General features: G+C 45.4%; 1 protein-coding gene across 1 annotated transcript in view; it reads left to right on the forward strand.

Moving 5' to 3' along the window:
* The window catches only part of LOC146175421 (uncharacterized), an 88,717-nt gene extending 74,772 nt beyond the window's left edge, over window positions 1-13,945 (forward strand). Inside the window, exons 9-12 of the mRNA XM_084581758.1 lie at window positions 39-107; window positions 2,181-2,271; window positions 5,277-5,439; window positions 6,769-13,945. Of these exons, the coding sequence (XP_084437884.1) occupies window positions 39-107; window positions 2,181-2,271; window positions 5,277-5,439; window positions 6,769-7,176 (731 nt within the window). The 3' untranslated portion in view covers window positions 7,177-13,945. The remainder of the gene's footprint in view (window positions 1-38; window positions 108-2,180; window positions 2,272-5,276; window positions 5,440-6,768) is intronic.
* The last annotated feature ends 4,305 nt before the right edge of the window (window positions 13,946-18,250 follow it).

An 18,250-nucleotide genomic window follows, 5' to 3' on the forward strand; every position in this document is an offset into this window, starting at 1 on the left:
CCACCAACACCTTGTCACACATCTGAATTTCCTTACAGATCAGGACGTTGACGCTGCAGCGACGATGTTGTCACTGCAAAATGGCCCCAACATCCTGCTCCCTAAGAGTGAGTTTCCACATTGAAATCAACTAATGAGCACTCATTGAAAGTCTCTCAAAAAAGCATGAATGTCGTCTATGAGGCATGTGTTTTATTCTGAATAATAATAATAACATCCTAGTGTTTGTTAAGCAGGCATGAAAGGAGGAGATCAATTAAACATTGATGCACTTTATGCTTTATCACCACGGTCTGCAATTTGGCATTAACAATGTGACCAGTTGTGACTTCATGGGCCAAAACATAGGTATATAGCAGTATATTTGAGCTGATGGCTTTCATGCACAGCTCTGTGGCTGTGGACAATGTGCTTGCATTTCCTCCAAAGGAGCAGAGTATTACTGAATGTTTACGCCATATCGTGCAATGGTGCTGAACTCAGCAAGAGCTACTCTGCCTGTTGTGCCAGCTTCAGGTTACGTCTGTGACAGTCATCCATAGCATGGTGGGCTAGGAATAGTCACTTCAGGGCGACCAGTTTGCCACCTGTCTGCCCACCAGTGCATTTGCACGAAGGATCCTAACACAAGTGCTGTTCATGTGTGGAATGCAGCGAGTACACTCTGATTGACAAGAGTACAGTGAAATCCCGTTACTACGAACACCACATTAACGAACTTTTCAAATTAACGAATTTTTTAAGAATCCCCGGCAGATTTGCCATGTTTTCAATGTAAAACTATTTCAGTATTACGAATTTCAAATTAGCGTATATTTCAGAATAACGAACGTGTTTTATTTCTTGTTCTATAATTTTGGAACATCAGTATTACGAATTTGGCTAAAATTAACAGCACCGCAGCTTGCGACACTTGCGTGAAACGAAACAGAAACCGCCGTTTCTGTGTGTATGGTCCGTAGGCTGTAGCTATCATCATCAGGACATCTAGGACCAGCTCCTAGCGCCACCATGAAGCTATGGTTTATTACGCAGTAGCCAGCAGGCCTAGCTGCCTGCGTTTTTTTTCTTCCTGTGTTGTGTGCCGTACGCGACTCGGTCGTTCGTGCATTCGCGCGTGCGGGACAGTATTTTCTTTTTTTTTTTTGCCGCTGATTATCTTATTGCGAAGTTTGTGCGAGATTGACGATGATATTAGCCAGCGAAGTGCCAAGAAGATATGAACGCAGCTGCTTTCACTGCAAGAAATCGACGCGGGGAAAAAGCGATTCGGCCTCTACAGACAGCTAGCATTGCCCCATCGACTGCCGCGATCATTATGAAAGACCGAGACAAGATTTTCAAAGCTCAGGGAGCATTGAAGATTGGGGTCATAAAAAACTCCGGTTCTTTTTTTTTTTTTTTTTTTTTTTTTTTTTTTTTTTGCACATGGACAAAGTCCGTACTTTTATCGCTCGGTGCAATCACGCACGCGATGAGGTGTTCTGGAAAGCGAAAGGTGTATGTGCTGTAGTGGTGTAATGTAGTGCGCGGTCATGTTTGCTGCACGCGGCAGAAGAAAATAATTAATTTCTTCAAATAAATCAGCTTTGGAGTTAGTGCAACCTTTTCACTTGAGGTTTTGCTAGTCTACACACGTGCCTACTGCCAAGGTACGTCATTTTCATACCTAGGTTTGACCACTGGCTTATAATCGCAGATTTTTCATTACAACGATATTTCAAAATAACGAATGATTTTTCGCGGTCCCTCGGGATTCGTTATATCGAGATTTGACTGTATAAGGGTACACAACGGTGTTGTGTGAACAAAGGAAGTGAAGGATGACCATGTACAAAGGGACTCTTTTTGGGCTGCAGGGTGATGATGTCCTGACAGGTATTGCAGTTGCTCACTGCATGATCAGTGCAATGTTAGAGGTGGGCATACCTGGGCTACACGTTAACCTTTGAAGTCACTGCATTCACTGTACCTGGCCCCAACTAGAGGTGGGAAACTGTGGCAGGCACGGGCTTTGTGAAATTCTCCCCTCCCAGCTTCAACTCTCACCCCTCACTTGCAAACTGCCAAGACGCGCATTGAGAGGCGTCACAGATAAACAGTGGGGCTTTGACGTCTTTGCTGTTTTTAAATGTTCTCAATTCTTTATTTGGTTTCTGCCTTTTTGGACAACATTGTAGGTGAGGATGAGGACGACGATGAAGAGGAAGGTTATCGGGACTCTTCCCCCTCGAGCTTCATTGTGTTCACCAAGAAGCACCTCAGGCTACAGTGAGTTTGCCCCCATTGTATCATTCTTCATTTAGTTAGCTATGTGAGGCAAAGAGAGCAAATAAAATTCACCCAGCTGTAACACTCTCCCTAAGCTTTAATGCTTGCTATGCTTGCCTTTGTACTATTTATAGCTGAAATATTGGTATCTCAGTTATAAATTCAGTTCTCGTGCCCATGGCCATTTGTATTCTGCTTTGAGTCACAGGTGATGGCACAATGCGATGATGGGACATAGTTTACCCCCTTTTGTTTTTCAAGAGGACAAAGTGGGTAAAGCGCCCACGTAATACAGTAAATCCTCGATAATTCAGCCCCGATTAATTTGGACAAATTGTACTTGGCTGGACTGCCGCTCCACTTCATGCCTTCAGAAGCTCCTCTGGCCGGCATTCCAAACCAGGCTTCCAAATGGGCGCTGTGTCAAGGCGTGACCTTCTCAACAAACAAGTGTCCCCAGATATTAGGTTTGAACTGCCCTAGGAGAAGATTAAAAGCCTTCTGTCCCAGGCGTAATTCTCCCTGTTCTTAAATGGCTTACCCACTCATAGAGAATCTGTTCCTCACCAAGCTGCTCGTTCCTGCAGAAAAATGCATGCAATTTATCGAGGCTTGTTAGTGGCTTAGTTGGTGTGTTGTGCTCTTAGTAATGGAGCGTGTGCTTAATGCATGATTGAACTGGCCTGCGTTGTTGATTACTGGATCAGTTTGACTGGTATTGTTTTACTTCAAGTTAGTTTGCTGAGCAGAAACTGCTGTAGTGACCTGCCGTGAAAACCTGCATATAATACAGAGTTTTGTTCATGATTTTTGTGGCGTCAGATTTTGCCTCATACTATATGCAGATCCAAACAATTTTCAGCCAAAATTCGCGGTCCCGGACTCGTTATTCAGTACTACCAGCATCAGACTTGCAGCGCAAGGAGGCATTATCTAACAGTGGCTGGCTTTGGTCGACTTTCGATGGTTTCAGTTTCGACGCCATTTCACCACGGCCCTTACACCGCACGCGCACACGACCGGAAGAAGGCCAAGCACTCTTCTTCGGCTTTGGGACTGCAAAAGTAGCACTCCGCATTTTCCATGGATCTCTTTGGGCCACGCCCTACAACCAGATCACGGGTGCTTGACCAGCATTCGTAGTTAAAGAAAAATGCATCCTGATCCTTGGATCGAACCCGGCACCACTGCCTTTCCGGGGCAGTCGCTCTACCGACTGTACTAACCAGCCGTCTTGGCTAGCTCAGTCGGTAGAGCGGCTTCCCCGGTAAGGCAGTGGTGCCGGGTTCGATCCCCGCTCAGGACAGATTTTTCTTTAACTACGAAGTTTCTGAGAAAGCTGTATAACTTTTCTTTGTAGCCGTATGGCTGCGCTTGGTTGGACGTCACTGAGTAATTACTCCCCTCTCCCACTTTTCTCGCCCAGCACTCGAATTGTGCGGAACCTATTAGAAACGCAGCTTTTCTGCTGACGTCGGAAGAACCAACTCAACCTGTAGCCACGCTCTTTGGCTGCGTCGATATACCATGATAACGATGCTGCGAAGCTGTGCTGTGAGGATTAGCTTCTCAGTCTGCCCAAAGCTAGCCTAGCCCTCCAAACGCTGCTCCACACTGTCTTTGTGGGGGTGTCGACTAGGTGGACTCGACAATCAGCAAATCTGCGTTGCCATTTTGGTGTTCCGCTGGCATCCATCGCTGCTGCCGTGGATCACTTGAGAACTACTTGTGCGAAAGTTGGAAAACGAGTGCGAAAGGTGGAGACTGAGGAATGGCGTACAGGAGCTAAGGCGAAGCCTACCCTGAACCTGTATAGGGCCAGCAAACTCCCTGGGCAGTGGCCTGCTGGCGAGCGCACTTCAAGAGCGATCGTGACACAACTTGAGCGATCTATGGAGCGTCGGCAGAAACGATCAGCCACGTGATTTCAGACTGTCCGGCGATTTGCCGAGATCCGAGCGTTGTCAGCTGTCTTGGGATTTGAGGAGCCTGCGGGAGTGGAGACCACAAGACCACAAAGTGGCGTCTCGAATTCTGGTGGCAACGGGGAGCCTTGAGACCTCGACGGCGGTTGGTGATGGCTGTGTGACCTTTGTGCTCGTAACCGTAGAGCCTGGACAGTGAATTGACTGACTTTATTTTTTTTTCTCTTTTCTCTCTTTTTTTTTTTAACTTTTGGCTCTGCTGTGCCAGAAGGCAACAGCGACTTCCTACAACGGGCAAAGTCACCATCACCATCATCACGGCAAGCAGACGCTGCACGATGCTTGTTGACAATACCGCATTTACCTGTGTTTACAGTCCCTATCTTTACAAGTACTTCAAGAACACATGCGGAACTAAAACACATTTTATTTGTTTTCTGCATAGTAACTTGAAGAACATTCGATTGTAAAATCTAAAGTGCATGCTCAACCAATCAGCGAAGCAGCGCCCAAGCGAGAAGGAAACGTCATATCTGTTAACAAACGTTTTTGTCGTCTGCCACTCACATCGGTGCCAAAACACTGATTATTGAAGTGGATTAAAATATTAGGCGCTACGATTTTGCCGTTGTGATTGGGCTTCGGGGCATCGGAAAGGTGTAAAGAACCTAGAGGCTGGCTAGAATTTGTGGTCTGGCAAACGCCACGCCACCCCTTTAACTCAACAATGAAAATAACTCTTTGTTTAAAACTCATTTTTGTGGCTCAATTGTGGCTGTGTGGGTGTTTGTTTGCCATCAAGAGGATTTTTTGTTATTTTTTCTGTATATATATTGGTTTTTCCATAATTTTCTCTCCACCACTCCAATGCCAGAACAGACAGCTGAGTGATTACTTTCTGTGAGAGAATGATTACATATCCTTGTCCAAGAAATCCGGGTAAAAAAAAGTGGAGCAGAGATGCCGGTGTTAAATTTTCTGGCTTCTTTCGTTGTTGTTTTTTTGTTTGCTTTCTGTTCATTAAATCACTGTTAAATATCGATCTTGGCTGTGTGTCCCTTGCGTTCTCTCGTTGTTTAGAAATCGCAGCGGCGAGTCTTTGGGCAGCAGTGCCAGCGCGCCAGCGGTGATCACCAGCAGCCCCAGTGAGGATCATACGTACAGCGCTTCTCTTGCCAATGGCAACAGCGGAGGCAGCAGCAGCAGCGGGGATTTGGGCAATGGGGCCAGCATTGCCATCTCTGTAAGGGTACTTTCATTCTGCCTGCTGTGCTTTCAATGTGTTCTTTCCGCCATGTTTGGAACAGAGGTCATTCCAGAGGTGCCGAGGAACCCCACATATTTTGGCTTTCGTCCCTTGTTGCTCAACATGCATGCGAAAAGAGGTCCTCAAGAAATTTAATTTTCAAATTCAGTTGCTAGTGACTTTGGCTGTCTAGTGGAAAGCCCATCAGGGATTTGCAGCACGTTTAGTCTCAGATTAAAATGGATAATAGGAAGGATACAAGTTCAGACATGCTTTCTTGGGGGCTTGGGGAACCAGGAGTTATTTCAAAGGACCCTCGGGTTCCTTAGAGCTGAGTTTAAGAATGCCTGCTATAGAGTTGTACCGATTGGTGCATCTGCTAAAAAGGTAAAACTTTAAATAAAGAGAGAGAGAGAAAAGGCAGAAGAGCAGCCTGATGGGTTTGTGGCCCCATAACACTCGACTTTCATACAGCGCACTTCCTTGTTAACGTGACGTGATGTGTGGCCTTCTGCTGTGCGCAGCTAAACAGCTAAAATTTAACGGCCTCCTGATCATCTGCTAGAGGTGGTAACAGCATGCGGGTAACTAATGTGCGGCTGTTTTTGCATTGTCCTAGTAAATTTGTGCATATTTCACACTAAATGTTAAACAAGTTTCAGCCTTAACAGAGGCGGCAGGCTTTGACGCATTGCGCAACTTACTGATGGTATGAATCACTAAACGTTCATACTTTTTTATTTTGCGCCATAGTGTTCTTAACTTGCACTTGTCAAAAGTGCCATGGAAGTTAGAGCAGTGTGCAGGGTTGGAAGCCAGGCAGCCAGCACACTTTACGCCTCTTACGCCCACTTGTAGCCTTGCAGTAGCCATACTGTGCTTGTGTTGGCTATGCGGTAGAAATGGTGACACCTTTCGTTCCGGCATGCCATTTTGCCACTCTACATAACTGCAGTGCAGGGAAGCCACCATAGCTGGCATTTGACCCGCACGCGTTGCACACTGTCTGTTGTACTATGTGGGGACGCCAATGTAGTTAATGCTTTGGTTTCTCGTGGCCACTAGAATGATCGCAAGTGCCTTCAGAACGTCGACTAGAACAGTTGCGAGTGCCTTCAAGGTGTTGACTTCAGGAAATGTCTCCCTATTTCTTTAGTAAGCATTGCCTGAGCCATTGTCCCTGCACAGCTCTCGCACAGATCCTTTAATGGAATTTTATGTTGCAGATTTCGGCCATGTCAAATTGTTTTGCAGTTGTTTTGCTCTTTTGCTGTATGGCCAAAGGTGCTGTGCGAGGACTGTGACGCCCTGCTGTTGTGATTTCAGTCAGTTCGAAGTCTGGCGCCAAGTGTGAAGAAGGAACCTGACGACGAGCTGTACGACGACAATCCCCGGGAGGAGAACAGCAACGGCAGTGCCGCTTCTAGTAATGGCAGCGGAGGAGGACTTGGCCGGCTGCCTCTGTCTTCAGTGCCTCCGCGCAAGCGGAGGGCCGCCCTGGCTGCCGCGGCAGCCCTTCCGCGCAAGTCAAAGCGCACCACAACTGCTGCCACTACCACACGCAGAGGCAGCGGCAGTTCTGCATTGGGTGCGTCCTCCTCCTCCGCCAGGAATGATGACATGGCCGAAGGCGCAGCACATGCTCTGCTCAACCTAGCTAAAGTGGCCAGCAGCCAGCAGCTGATGCTGCAGCACGGCAAGAATTCATCCACTGTGGCACGGGAACGGCGGTGATGATGCCGTGGCTCATGATGTCGTTGTGGGGAGTGGCTCTTAGCGCCGTGCGCAGAGAAGGGGAACAGGGTTACTGGCTTGTCATGATGGCTGAGGCACGTTGCAGCTCAGACTTCCCAGAAATGTTGCGCTAGGATGTGGTGGTGGTCGCAAATGTCTTTTGATGCAAAAGCTACCGCCATACGAAGGCTGCTCTGGGTACGAGCCTTTTGTTGCCCTTTGTTGGTGGGGCTTTTCATTTTGTCCTTTGCCTCGGTATTACATTTACCGAACTTAGTTGTTTTATGACTTTATTTTATCAGACTTTCAAAAGGAAACAAGCTGGGACAGTAATAATGATCTGATGAAAATCCCTAGCCTCGTTTTACAATTGTGGCAGTGTGGCACACACTACTGAGGTGATATTGGCAGAGCCTTGCGCGTACTGAGCTAAGCTCAGCGCATTTTTTAATGGTGCAGCTGGAAATAAGAGAAGCTGGTACGTGGCTGGTGCTGTTGGCTTTTTTTTTTTTTTTCTTTAATTTGTGAAATGAACTGCAAAAACCGCTCAAGTTTTATTTCCATCCATAAGGATGCAGGACTTGCCGGGAGATCCCGCCTTCATAAAAGCAGAGATCTGAGCAGATTTCCGGACGAGCAACTTGAGGTGGCAGCATAAAGTTATTATAAAGTATTATGCAGTGCCTCAGTGTGTGTTCCTGGTTCATTTCTGTACCTTGCATTCATGAAGATAGTAGCGTAAAATGTACTAAAGGCAGCGCATAATTTTTATTTTTAATATAAAAATTCAATCTGTGAGCAGTAGCAGAGGGAACATTGGTGTGAGGCTTCCTTGACATGGTTGCAGCTCGGTAGCTTTCATCGAAGCTATGAACCAAGTGTAGAAAGAACAAACTTTCTTGGAAGCAGTTCGTCTCATTCTGCGTCACTCAGGCATAGATGCGTATATTTGGTGGCTGGAATAAACAAGTCTTGTTCACTTAGACCCATGATATGGCGCTAAGGTCGAGCATACGTCGAGACGTTTATTGAATAATGTGTTTCTGCCGTTCCCCTTCTCTGCGTAAAGCGTCACTGTGTGAAAATGAGGTTCTTTTGGCAGTCTGGACTATGGCGTGGAAGGCTCACTTGTTACAGTGCCGTGCCATGTGTTATTTTGTTTATTGCTTGGCGTTTCAACTTGCAATAGCCTTGTTGTGGGTAACTGCTCTCATCGTTTCTTTGATTTTTTTTTCTTTTTCAATAATATTTTTTGTATACAATATGTTGCCAGCGTTGGTGGACTTTACAGTGTACAGCTTTCTTTTTTTTTTTTTTTTCGGTTTTTGATCTGATTTTTTTTTTTTTTTGTGTACCCTTTTCTAGTGGATGTGGAAAAAAGGCAGGCAGGATGTACTTCACTCCACTGCCAGGTGCAAACTAGTTATGGGCCACCCCTCTTCCTTCTCGCTCTTATTTATGCCTTTGTTATAACGGTGCACTCCCACGATTCATTCCGAGGCAGTGAAACTGACTGTGCCGACCGTCTGTAAGTGTTGAGAAACGTCACCCTGCAGTATTGTAATATTGTGAAGCGAAGGGTTTGCAAACAGACAGCTGCTTACTTTGCTACACTTCTGCAGTTGTTCCTTTTGCCTCAATTTTGTAGTTGTGATGAACATCTGCTCAACACAGTAATTCATGAATGTCAAGATACTTATGCCTCAAGGCTATCTAGTGTAACTGTGTTCATCAGTGTGAAAGAGAAAGGTTTACGCTAAAGTCCACTGACGCTGGTTCTACATGCTGGTGTTTTCTTTTTTTCCTGTTTGTGTTTGATATCGACTTTGTCCCTCTCTGATTTATTCTTATTGTTTTTTTTTTTAATTTATTCATCTATGCACGTTTAGTAGTAGCGAGTAGTCTTTCTCACTACTTGTCTTTTTTTTTTTTTCTTTTTTTTTCCCCGAAGTAGTATGGTTGAACCCCTTTATAACAGACAATTGCCAGATAATTTTTTTTTTTTAATAGGAGGCCTTTTATGAGAAGAGTTCAATATTTTCATAATTTACTGGTCTGGCCCTACTTTAATGTTGTCATTCTATGACTAAGATCTTCACAAATGAAGGTCTTAAGCATGTATTTTCCTGATTTATTGGGTACAAAAATAGCTGGTTCATTTTGTCTGCTTGACATGTTCCTGCTTCAGGAGAACTTTTAGCCATCAATTCAATAGCATTAAGTTATTAAGCTGTGAAATGGTGAAATATTTCTACGAACATAGTTCTAAGGGGTGTGACTTACCAAAATGATTAGTGCACTGATAGTGAATAACAAAAGCGTCAGCCTTCTGTATAGCGTTATTGTGCGGAGCAAAGTTGTTATGCAAACGAGGCACCTAAGGAATGCCAGCACAAGAAACGCAGCTGACAAAGAAATGTGTAGTAGCATGGGCGGGTATGGAGGCTTACATTTTCGTGCGTGTCTTCGTTGCCTTAGGAAATGTATTTGCCTCATGTCCTAGTGCGAGTTCTCCAAAGTCTTTGCTGCTGGCTCTATATCTTAGCAAATTTACAGACAATGCAACGCTTGTCATCTGCGAGTGATGCACCGGGAATCTGGCGCAAGTTGGTGGCAAGGGTCGAGTATTGCGGCACAGTAACAGTTTGCTTGGTCGCTGTGGCACGACTTGCTGCTGACTGCTCATTCACCAAGTTTTGAGCTGTGTGGTCGTAGAGCAGCTTGACAAGGAAAGCCTGCCAAGGTTTGATTGTGCCTTGCCGCGTCCCTCAAGCCTGGATTTTGTCAAGGTTTGCAGTTGGTGGTACTGCGTTTGTGCCATGTCTGCAGAGTGCCACGTCTGCAAAAAATAGATAGAACATGTTATAAGTGAAGGCTTTGGTCAAAATTTGAAGATAGCTTGTCCTTTCTTGCCATATGTCTCCTGTACCCTTTTTCTGCTACAAAAGAGGTGTACCTAGTGGGAGAAATGGGATAGAAGTGCATCACCTTTTCCCATTTGTTCGTTATACGGTCAAGCCTTTTATAACGGGGTTCAACTTTCTGTGTCTGCTCTCAAGCATATCCTTATTTTTGTGCGTCTACAGGATGAGGAAGTGCACATGCAAACATAAGCTCTCTTTGTTGTACTTCCCTTTGTTACTTCTTTTCTAATGTACTTCTACCTTGCCTAGCCACGCAGATGTAGTGTCCACGACATTTGCTCATTCCCGTAAAACACCATACATTTGCTTTTAGCATAGTGTTTACCAGGCCCAGCCGAGCTATCTGTCCATGCCAGCAACAGATTAGGAGGACAGGCTGCGTTTCGTCTCATCATCTCTCACTTTGTTTTTTGCACTTGAAATAGTAAGGACAGGGAAGGTGGACAATAACACTCATTTAGGTGTGAGTAGATGAAATTGGCGGCACATCTTCGGGGTCTGCTGCCTTAGGTCTGCTTTGAATGCCGGCGTTCCATGGCGTTTCCTGAGCGAACATTCCCTCTTTTAGTGCAGTCATTGAAGCACGAAAGTGGGGTTGCAGCAGGAGGTTTTAATTTTGCTGGGCTCGAATTTCTTTTTCTTTTGTTGCTGTGTAGTTTTTCACAGTCTCACTTACTCTGTCTCACTAGTTTGGGATAGTGAAGTTTAGAATGCTCATGCCACTGGTGGACACTGTTCGTTGCGTGATGGCGGCAAGAGTGCATAGAGAGGCTAGCAGTGCGCAGTGCTGCCGTGCGAAAGTAATAATGCATGGGGAGGGACAGTTGTAATATATGATATACTATACAGAGCATTGCTTAATGCATTATACATAGTTGCAGATGCGATAGAATATAAATACTATATATATATATACACACACACACACATTATTATTATTATTATTATTGTATACTTATACAAGGAACATAATGTCCTCTTCACGTGCAGCACTGTGCATTGCAGTTGAAGGAAAACTGTTTTTTTTTTTTTCTAATATAACGATTGTGCTGTACAATGGCTGATGTAATGCAGAACAGTGGCTGATGTCGCACATTCTTCTGTTGATTTTTGCGTAATCATTTTAGCAAGATGATTAATTTCTTTGTCGCCTTGGGTAGCAGCCAAGTGTTGTTGAGAATGCGATTGCCGATGCTTTGTCGCCAGCCAGATTTTCTTCATTTTCCTTCTGCGGGTTTTCGTGGTTCCATACGGCAGTGATTTGCTGTGCTTGCAGTGTGTGCCCAGGTTTGTTCTTGAGAAAAAAAAAAAGAAGCCAATGCCTGGAATGTGTGCGGATGCATTTTGCCTTTGCTTGTTAGACTGATATGCCACGTTGGCACTAACATGTGGGGAGGAGAAATGCAGTATCGCACTTTGGATGTTTTTTGCACTTGAGTTTCACCGCTTCTTTAATGACTTTTCTGGAATGCGAATATCCGGACCCTGAGCTGGCTACTGTACAATGGGCTATGCATGTTGGCGTTGGTTTGATGCGTGTGTCACATAATGTGCATACCTTTGTGTGTGATGACCCAGTTTCTGCCTCCTTCTGATATTAGTGTACAAATGCTGAAACTCTCATCTATGCTATTGTGCAGTCTGTGGATGGTGAATTTGTTGTCTTTTTTTTTTTTTTTTTTTTTTTACCAGGTGCGCTCTCTTTGTCGCTTTCTTGGTGACTGTTCAACTCTGTCGTCTGCTGCGGCAGTGCAGACGCATCTATACGAAAGCGAAGGGAAGGTGCGTTGAGCTCAAGGACCTGTGGTTGAGTGCAGTATTACATGAGCAGTGTGTTTCTGCTAAGGTTGTTTGTGAAGGAACTCGCTCGGGGTTGGCTTTGTTCAAGATGGTTTCCAAGCGATGTTGCAAGAGGAGAGATAATGTGCCAAAGCGTCAACCACAGTGTAAAAATAAGGGCAGGAGAAGAAGCATTGTAGGCAACAATAGTAATAACAAACACCCACTTGTACAGAAACCTCTTCCTGCCACTAGGTCGTTTCCTTCTTTATATCATCCCAATCGCTTTGCCAGTTTCTAATGTTGTCTGTGTAAGTGCGTATGCCTGGAGTGTCGACTGTTGGACGTTTTTGAAGCGGCAACAGAAGCCCACGTTTTGTTGCCTACCGTGTACACATTTGTTCCTAACCTGTGGAAACGATTTATATATATAGGGATAATGTCTCGTGTATGTGCAGCAAATGGAGAGTCTATCCTATGCAAAACTGTTTTCTCTTCCTCTCGGGACTGTTGACTGTGTGAATTTGCCCACTCGGGCATGGTTACTGGGCTAGGGTGCGGGAAGAAAGGTCTGACATGCAGTGTTAATGCTTCCTTTGCAAAGCTTAGCGATGTGCTCCCATTTTGTGGCTGTCTCGTAGATTTCTGTGCACTACTTCTAGAGGTTGTGCACAGCACCCCTCTGGCGCCAAACCATGGGTCTTAGCAATAATTGACAAAGCAATCATTAGTGGTGCAAACATGGAAGCAGGATGGGAGCAGGATTACAGAGCCACTGCATAGCACATCTTAGTTTCCTACTCCATCACATTTGCTTTGCATTTCATCTTTTTTTCCCTTTCTTAGATATGTTGTAGTAGCATGCCTGATGCAACAAACATAGTGTCCTTACCTACGAATTTTCTTCGCGTAGACTAGTGTGTGTGTGCATCTGAAGCGTGAGAGTGTCAAAGAACAGGCCTTACAATACAAACCAGTTGTCGCATTTGTTCCTGTTTTAAGTGTTTATGAAAGAGACAAAGGATGGAGGAAAGTGGTCATCGTCTCTAGGAGGGAGCGATGTTGTGGACTTGGGGGTTTCGTGTGCATGCCATCTAACCTGTACACTTGGTGTAAACGCAAACTTCTAAAAGCCTGACTGCGTTTGGTTGTTTACCTGTGCAGTGCACATTTAGCTACTGCTCCTGGTGTGTTATCTCTGCACGACAATGCTGTCTAGCAACCTATGCAGCTGTGTCATTCTTTGACACATACCCACGTATTGTTTCTCAGTTTTTGGCTACATGCTACTGCTTTTTCATGGACCTGCTACTATGCTCACGTGGTTATGTACGGACGCAGCACTCAATACCCTTTCATCGCTGGCCCTAGTGCACTAAATAGGCTGTATGACTTTTTTCGATGGCATACTGTTCATCAATGCACATCAAAACAACCACATTCTTCTTTCTGTAAGCAATCTCTTTACGACTGATATTGGTCTTGAAAGAACAGAACAGCAAAAATGAAATCTACGTGATTTTGATGTTTTTTCTGTCCCCATACGCGTCTTCTTGCTTGCTCTGCGGTATTTGTTGATACACTGGTGACAGCTCGCTTTGTACTTTCCAACCTCCTGTCTGTTCCCTTCTCTTTTTTTTTTTCTCTTTAGGCCAAGCTGCAGAAAAAGGTGTGCTCTGTTGTGTCAGTGAAGTTGGCTTTGGCAGGTTACATAGAAAGAAGTGATCAGGAAATTGAAATGGTGTCGCCAGAGAAAGCACGCTACTGCAAGCATGCGAGAAAGTGCATGCAGTTTTGAATCTGTGTAAATATGGCTTGTAATGTTGTTGAAGAAAAAAAAAAAAGTTATGATGTGCATGTTTTTTTTTCTAAATGAAGCGTTAGTGTGTCTCCACTTTTCTTAGGGCAGTTCTTGTGTCAATGCCAATACCATTGCCAAACCACAGCTGATGGGATTGTGTCTGCAGCATATTTTAGATAGAAAAGAAAAGAAAGACACCCATTTTTTTTTTCTAACCGTTTGAGATGAAGGCTGTATTTCAATAAATAGAGCTGTGTAAAAGGTGCACGTTGATCATTTTCCTCATACGAGCATGAACTGTTGGAAACAGGACAGAAGTGGGTAGCCACATCTGGAGGCAGGGCTATGTTGAAGCACACAATACTGTTCGAGCACCACGCATTTGCTTTTAACGTGGTCTTCGCTTCTTCCCACGACACCCGAGCTACCTGTATCCTGCCAGCGACAGATTAGGATTACAGGCCACATTTGTCAGTTTATTTTAAAACTTGTTTTTTCTTCACAATCGTGCATAATGCGAGCAAAAGGCAGAAACGTGGTCTTGACAACCTGTACTGGAAGAAATGATGTACCATGTGACAGAACACAACCAGTTTCTAGTGCGGAGTCCAATATTAGGGCAGGCTTTATAGGACTGGAGTAGACATGTAAACGAAACAAACGTACAGGTGCATGAGCTTTCTTTTTTTTTTTTAAGGAGAGAGTGAGCTTGCAAGTACATACGGCCCGTGTCTTAAAATGGAACACAAAAGGAGCTAGTGGATTGAGGGTTAAGTTGAGGTTCAAATGCATTGCAGCATTGTATTACTGTTTCAAACTGGGCTATGTTCACTTTTTCATTGTTTTGCATTTATTTGACTGTTGAAATATGGACTGGACAGGAAATTTCAGTTTCTTGCTTTTGAATAACAATGCATATGGCAACTCTGCAGCGATTCCGCCTACACAAGTTATGGTCTTCGAGCAATCACCAGAGTGGTGACCATTTTCGTCAGGCACCACCAGATTCAAAACACACCTGTCAGCTCAGTTGAGAGAAAACCTGTACTACCTAAAAAAATTCAGGGGGCACTTTGGCTCACTAAAGTGCTTCAAGGCAGAAGCCATTCCTGGCGCACTGTTAGGCATTGACTGAGACTGTGATGCCTATAACCAATTGCCTAATTAGAAAAAGCACTAATTAGTGTATTGTAATTCAGTCAATTACCAGTACAAGGTATACTTATCAGTAAACCTTAGTTCCTGTTCAGCAAGTGTAAACTTGCACTAATTGCCTAATTAGCACTACTATGCTAATTGGCGTAATTGACTGTCACTGCTCAATTGTGAGTACACCCTCGCTTGACTACGTCCACATTTAGGAAACTAATTGACTAGGGTAATTGGGTAACTAAACTCAGTCTCATTTACTTGGGGCATCACTATACCATACCTATAATTGGTAGCATAGTTACCGTTTGAAATTCAATTGGTCACGACCAATTGAAAAGCGTGACATTTCTGTGAACTCCTGCCTACAACGATAAGGCATTAAAGGCTTCTGCCTTAAAAGCAATAGACCTCTCCCGGCCTACGTCACGAATGACGTTTCGGAGGAGGGGCGAAGGCGGCGTCCGCCCCTTGGTGGGCAAAACCATAGCCGAGGCTATGGCAAAATATACCGCTGCTGGTGGCATGGTGCGGAGGATTTGGTCTCGTCTGATGGCAACTTGCTGTTTTTCGCAACGCCGTCAAGATCCCGCCTGGTTTGATGCGATATTCGATCGCAGGTGGCCAACTACACGTTTCTTCCGTTCTATACGCGGTCCAAATGTTTTTCAGCTGTGCAAAGAGCCAAGCGACAAACTTCGTGCGCCGGCAGGCCTCGACATTGTTCTCGACCGTAAGCACATTTTTCTGGTATACAAGTGCGTTCGCGTAATTCTGGGAAAAAGAACAAGCACTTATTAGTTTGTGGGAAAAAGAACAAGCACTTGTTAGTTTGCTTTATTGCCCTTCCGAACGAATCTTGCTGAATGCTGGCCAATTGCGCTTTAAAGGCCCGGGGGCATGCGATTAATTGCAGCTCTTTAGAGATTCTTGCTCGGCATTGAATTGATTCCAGTTCAGTAGGCCATGTTGAAGGAGCTAGCTCTCACCAAACGGCTCCCAAGGTCATGCCAGCGGCATGATCGCAGCAGTACAACAGCATCCCTTGACGGAATCGTCATATAGTTCGTTCAAAAAGATATATCGTGTCCCAAGCGAAAAGTGTTTTTACTGAAATCATTTAAACGCCCTTATGAATATTTGTGCGCCTTGCATGAACTTTATTTTGTGGTACAAAGCGCGCTTTGTTACTTTCCGTGCCACGGGACTCATTCGCATATATTATTGCTAGCTTCCTTGTAACACAGTTTTGGTGACAGTACTACACGACTAGGCGAAATTTTTATTGCGTAAGCGATGTTTCGAGCCGTCGCGTATACCCGGCGGACGCCACGCTTGACTGAGCCGCAGCTGCTTCGACACCAGAACCGCGCCGTAAGGGAAGGGGGGAGCGTTAACGAAAGCTGACGCACCGCTCTCTCCTGTCCTCTCGCACTCCTGGCATTCCCCGGATCGCACGCTCTCACCGCATGCGATGCAAGCAAGGTCCGATGTTGCATGCGCGCGTCGAAGTCCAGGCATGTGCGCAAAGCGATGGTCGGAACGCACCACTTAGGGTCCAAGGGGCGGACGGCCGCCGCCCAGGGTAAGGAATTGTGCAGTAATAGAATACGCAATAAAAGACTATCGCTAACAGAAGTGAAGGTGGAAGAAGAGAAATAGGAGTTCGCGTCGGGGTAAATCGGCTGCTTGCAGTCTTACAAGAAGCATCGGCGATGCTACACTACATGCCGAACCTTAAGCGCAACATTGCTTGCCCAACTTACCAGGTTTAACCAGAGCTAAACTACTGCAAATTTTTTTCTTTGTCTGGCCGAACATAAAACCTAAAAATATCTGTACATGGGAAAACTGTCCTTTCTACCTGTCGCTCACCTCTTTGATTTCTCCTACCTGTCTCCTTGCTATCCCTTTATTTCCGCCGCCCCAGTTCAGGTGTTTCAGCTCATTTCGAAAGCAGATAGCGGGGCAGGCAAAAAATCTTTTTCCTTCCTTGATTATTTTTATTTTATTCTATAATAAAACCACTTACTACTACTACTACTTGGGATGGAAATCATCCAGCCAAGCACGAGGCTCGCGCGTGCGCTGCTGTTTTCGCTCATAACTGCCTACGCTTCGTGAAACTTAGTCGATTTTGCGACGATTAAAAAAAAAAAGGGAGAAGAAAGTGATGCTTGTAATATGCCTGCATTGACTCGTTTTCCAGCATGCTTACGTCCTATGAGTTTCCAGCGTTTGGTAGGACTACAGGTCGTCCGCAAGCGGCTGTCCCAACAAAAATAATTGCATGCATGCTTGCCGAGACTCATCTTTTTGAAGGCAGAATTGCTAATAGGTGCGTGTACTAAGGAGTGCCGCATATTATGCCGGATGCGAATATGGCTATCGGAAGATTTGAAGCCAACATTGCACAGCAGCGGGCAGCTCGCATTCCCGAAAAATGGAGGCGCGCCCTCCATGTGCGGCCTCTCCCCACCAACATGTCCAAAGAGGACCATGATGGTCGGCGCCTGGCGCGGGCGGAAGCCTTGGACCGCCATTATGGAAGTAAACCAGGCGTTTTCTACGTGGACCGTCTCCAGCCCGAACCCTAGGGGTTGGTACACAGCCGCGGTCTTACGTTCAAGGCCCAGTCACCAACCCACGCAGAAGAGGTTGCCATCGCACTCGCAGCCTCTGGCTCCTCCTCCAAATACATAACCGACTCGCGAGGGGCTTCTCGGAACGTCCAGCAAGGGTGGACTGCTCCCCTAGCTTACCGCATCTACCAAAAATGGCTGAGGCTTAGCTTGGTTAAGCCTGGTCAGATGCGAAGCATATTGATTGCTAAACTCGGCTTTCCATGGTTACACTTGGCTAAACTTTTCTTTCCTTGGTTACACGTGCTTTTACACGGTTTAAACTTAGAATGCACAATGTTTTCCCATCGCATAAAACTAGGTAATAGCATGACTCGTTCATCTCTAATCTGTACGTGTTACCGGCACGCACAACGAACATGTCGTCCCCCAGGCCAACGATACTCGATTGCCACTACGCGAATATGTACGCAAAGCAAAAGCTCTTAGAACACCGACGTGCTAAAGGAATCAACGATTTTGATTTCTTCGGCAACAACACGATCGTATGGGAAAGCCTCCCCGTAAACTACCCGTGTCCAGCCGGCTTGACGTGCACCAACGGTCGTTACGTCTTCACCAAGCATGGCTGTGAGGTCACCTCATGTATACCCTTCGAGCCATATCACCGCCATGGTGGTCCTTCAATTACACCGCCAAAGCCGATAAAGCGGTCCCTACGGAAACTGTACAAAACCGAATCGCGCAATTTGTTTTGTTACCTAGACAAAGAAACGATAGGTAGTGCGTACGAGCGCGTACCTCGCTATAAGAACGCCATTACAAGAGCAAAGATGGGA

Source organism: Amblyomma maculatum, chromosome 10, assembly GCF_055883805.1.
Source record: "Amblyomma maculatum isolate TAMU_Amacu chromosome 10, ASM5588380v1, whole genome shotgun sequence".
Lineage (NCBI taxonomy): Eukaryota > Metazoa > Arthropoda > Arachnida > Ixodida > Ixodidae > Amblyomma > Amblyomma maculatum.